This window comes from Sprattus sprattus (assembly GCF_963457725.1).
Source record: "Sprattus sprattus genome assembly, chromosome: 14".
Taxonomy (NCBI): Eukaryota; Metazoa; Chordata; class Actinopteri; order Clupeiformes; family Clupeidae; genus Sprattus; species Sprattus sprattus.
Window position 1 is genome coordinate 21,718,294 of NC_137912.1, and position 2,500 is coordinate 21,720,793.

Consider the following 2,500-nt stretch of genomic DNA (forward strand, 5'->3'; position numbering starts at 1 on the left):
ATTTAGCCTCTCCACGTTGTTTTAAAATGTCATTAAGCCGAAGCGTAACCGTGGCGCTCCTGAGCGTGCGCGTGGCTTTACGACGTCGGCCCACCTTCGGAACATAAACCTGCCTCTCCGACGCCTCGCCTAGCTCAGGTTCTATCTCTTTACGGAACTTTTGCCGCCTCAGATCTGTGCTTACCGGCTAGCGCCATCGGCTTGGCAAATGCGTTTATCTCCGAGAGTGTGTGTGCGTGTGTACCTGAGAGGGGTGCATCGCTCGGCAATCGACACGGCTCTGAAGTGCCTTACCACTCCATCTTACCGTGTTCCTTCCTGTTGATGTTTTTATTTATTTTGTTTGTTTGTTTTTATATCCATTACACGCGCACGTTTGTTGCTGCGTTTCTGCATATATGCAAATGCTCTGGATAACAGGGTTACACACGCTTGGTTTCAGTAGGAGAGGAGAGAGAGAGAGAGAGTGTGTGTGTGTGTGTCTGTGTGTGTGTGTGTGTGTTTGTGTGTGTGTGTGTGTGTGTGTTGGGGGGGGGGGGGGGGGGGGTGGGGGGGGTGTATATCTTAAGAGGTTTCGGGAGGAGAGGAGAGGAATAAGAAAGACGGGGAAAAAAATGATGCAACTTGCCAGACATTTGCTGTATTTTTTCTGCTGAGCTACACACTTCTGCTTTTTAGGGCGTGCTGGGGAAAAAAGCTCAGAGAAGAGAAAGAGGGAGAGAAACAAGAGGAGGGGGGGGTGGGGGGGCGGGTGGGGAGGGGAGTAGTATTCAAATCCACAAAGGTTTTGTAATAAATGCATCGGCGACAATAAAAACAAAAACATTAGAGGGAGAAAAGACGTGTTTCTGTGTTAAACAATTAGTGCTGCAGCATTATAGGGGATAGCTCAGTAACAAAGCCCTGCGATCGGCAGGGGTTCACCCCAGACACAAAGACAACACACACACACACACACACACACATACACAAAGACTGCTGCACTAAGCTCCTGCACATTTACTCGCAGGCACACAGACACACACATATACACACACACACACACTAAGCGCGAAAGCAACAGCGCTTTTGAGTTCCAATCCTCTCCCACCATCTTTAAATCTCATCTCTGTGTCTTTCCCTCCACGTTTGCTGTGCCATCTTTCCCACCTCTTCCCTTCCGTCTCCTCACCATGCCATCTTTGGAGCTATCTCTCATTCCCTCTTTCCTATCTCTCATTCTCTCTCCTTTCTCTCTCTCTCTCTCTCCTATTGCTCATTCTCTCTCTCCTTTCTCATTCTCTCTCCATTTTCATTCTCTTTCTCCTCTCTCTCTTCTATTTGTCATTCTTTCTCTCTCTCTTCTCTCCCCCTCTCTCTCATTCTCTTTCCCTCTTTATCTCTCCCATGCTCCATCTCTCTTTTGTTCCTGACCAGCATAGACCCTTGGCAACAGTTCAGGTGGCTGTGTGTGTGTGTGTGTGTGTGTGTGTGTGTGTGTGTGTGTGTTTAGGGGGGGTGGACATGTGTGCATATCTATCTCTGCTTCTCTCTCTCGCCATCTCACTTTATATCACGATCACTCTACCCATCTCTCTCTCTCTCACTCTCTGTCTTGCTCTCTCTTTTTCTTTTTCTCTCTCTCTGTCCCTCTCTCCATCTCTCTCTTAAGGTTGTGCTAGCTTATAAGAATGTGCGCGTCTCAGTTAATGTTTTTTGGTTTTGGTTGCTTCTGTGGTATAGAGGTGTATGAATGTATTTTTGTATTGCATACTTGTATGTTTAAGTGCTTTACATGGCTGTGGTGGTTTTATGATATTTGAATCCAACTTGTCCTGAGATCAGTGCCCCAATACAGGGTTGTTAAAAGTCTCTCTCTGGGTTCAGCTCAGTTGAGAGTTGATTTATTAGCATAACTGTTTGACACAGTGTTGCTCCAGCCAGTGTTAAGAGGAACAGAGTAATCATGAGAACATTAAAGAAAACAAAAATGCATCAATGTGAATATAAACAGTAACATGTGTCTCTCTCTCTCTTTTCTTTCTCTCACTATCCATATCACTCTCTCTCTCTCTCTCTCTCTCTCTCTCTCTCTCTCTCTCTCTCTCAGGTGAAGGCGGCTGATCCCCCTGTTCTCCTCTCTCCGGTCATCCCAAGGTTAACTCTCAGAGTGGGAGCTGGACAGGACAAGATGTGAGTAACAGACACATACGCAAATGCACACACGCTCACGCACACACACACGCACTCACACTCACAGACAATATCGTATACAAATACACATGCACATACACACATAAAATACGTTACAGCCCTAAACTACGTTACAGCACTAACCATCATAGCAATATATATGGTCTCAACACTACACTACCCAACATAACAATATGGTTCGACTTCGGCTTGGTCTCAACACTGCCCGTATAGCGTTGCTATATATTTTATTGTGAAACCAACGGAACCAACCCCATATGACTTGTGTTTCACAGTATTAAGGCTGGGGCATCAGGGAAGAGACAAA

General features: G+C 46.1%; 1 protein-coding gene across 1 annotated transcript in view; it reads left to right on the top strand.

The window, feature by feature from the left end:
- The window catches only part of taf3 (TAF3 RNA polymerase II, TATA box binding protein (TBP)-associated facto), a 71,331-nt gene that overhangs the window by 59,707 nt on the left and 9,124 nt on the right, over nt 1–2,500 (top strand). Inside the window, exon 4 of the mRNA XM_080850858.1 lies at nt 2,090–2,172. Coding sequence (XP_080706984.1) covers nt 2,090–2,172 — 83 coding nt within the window. The remainder of the gene's footprint in view (nt 1–2,089; nt 2,173–2,500) is intronic.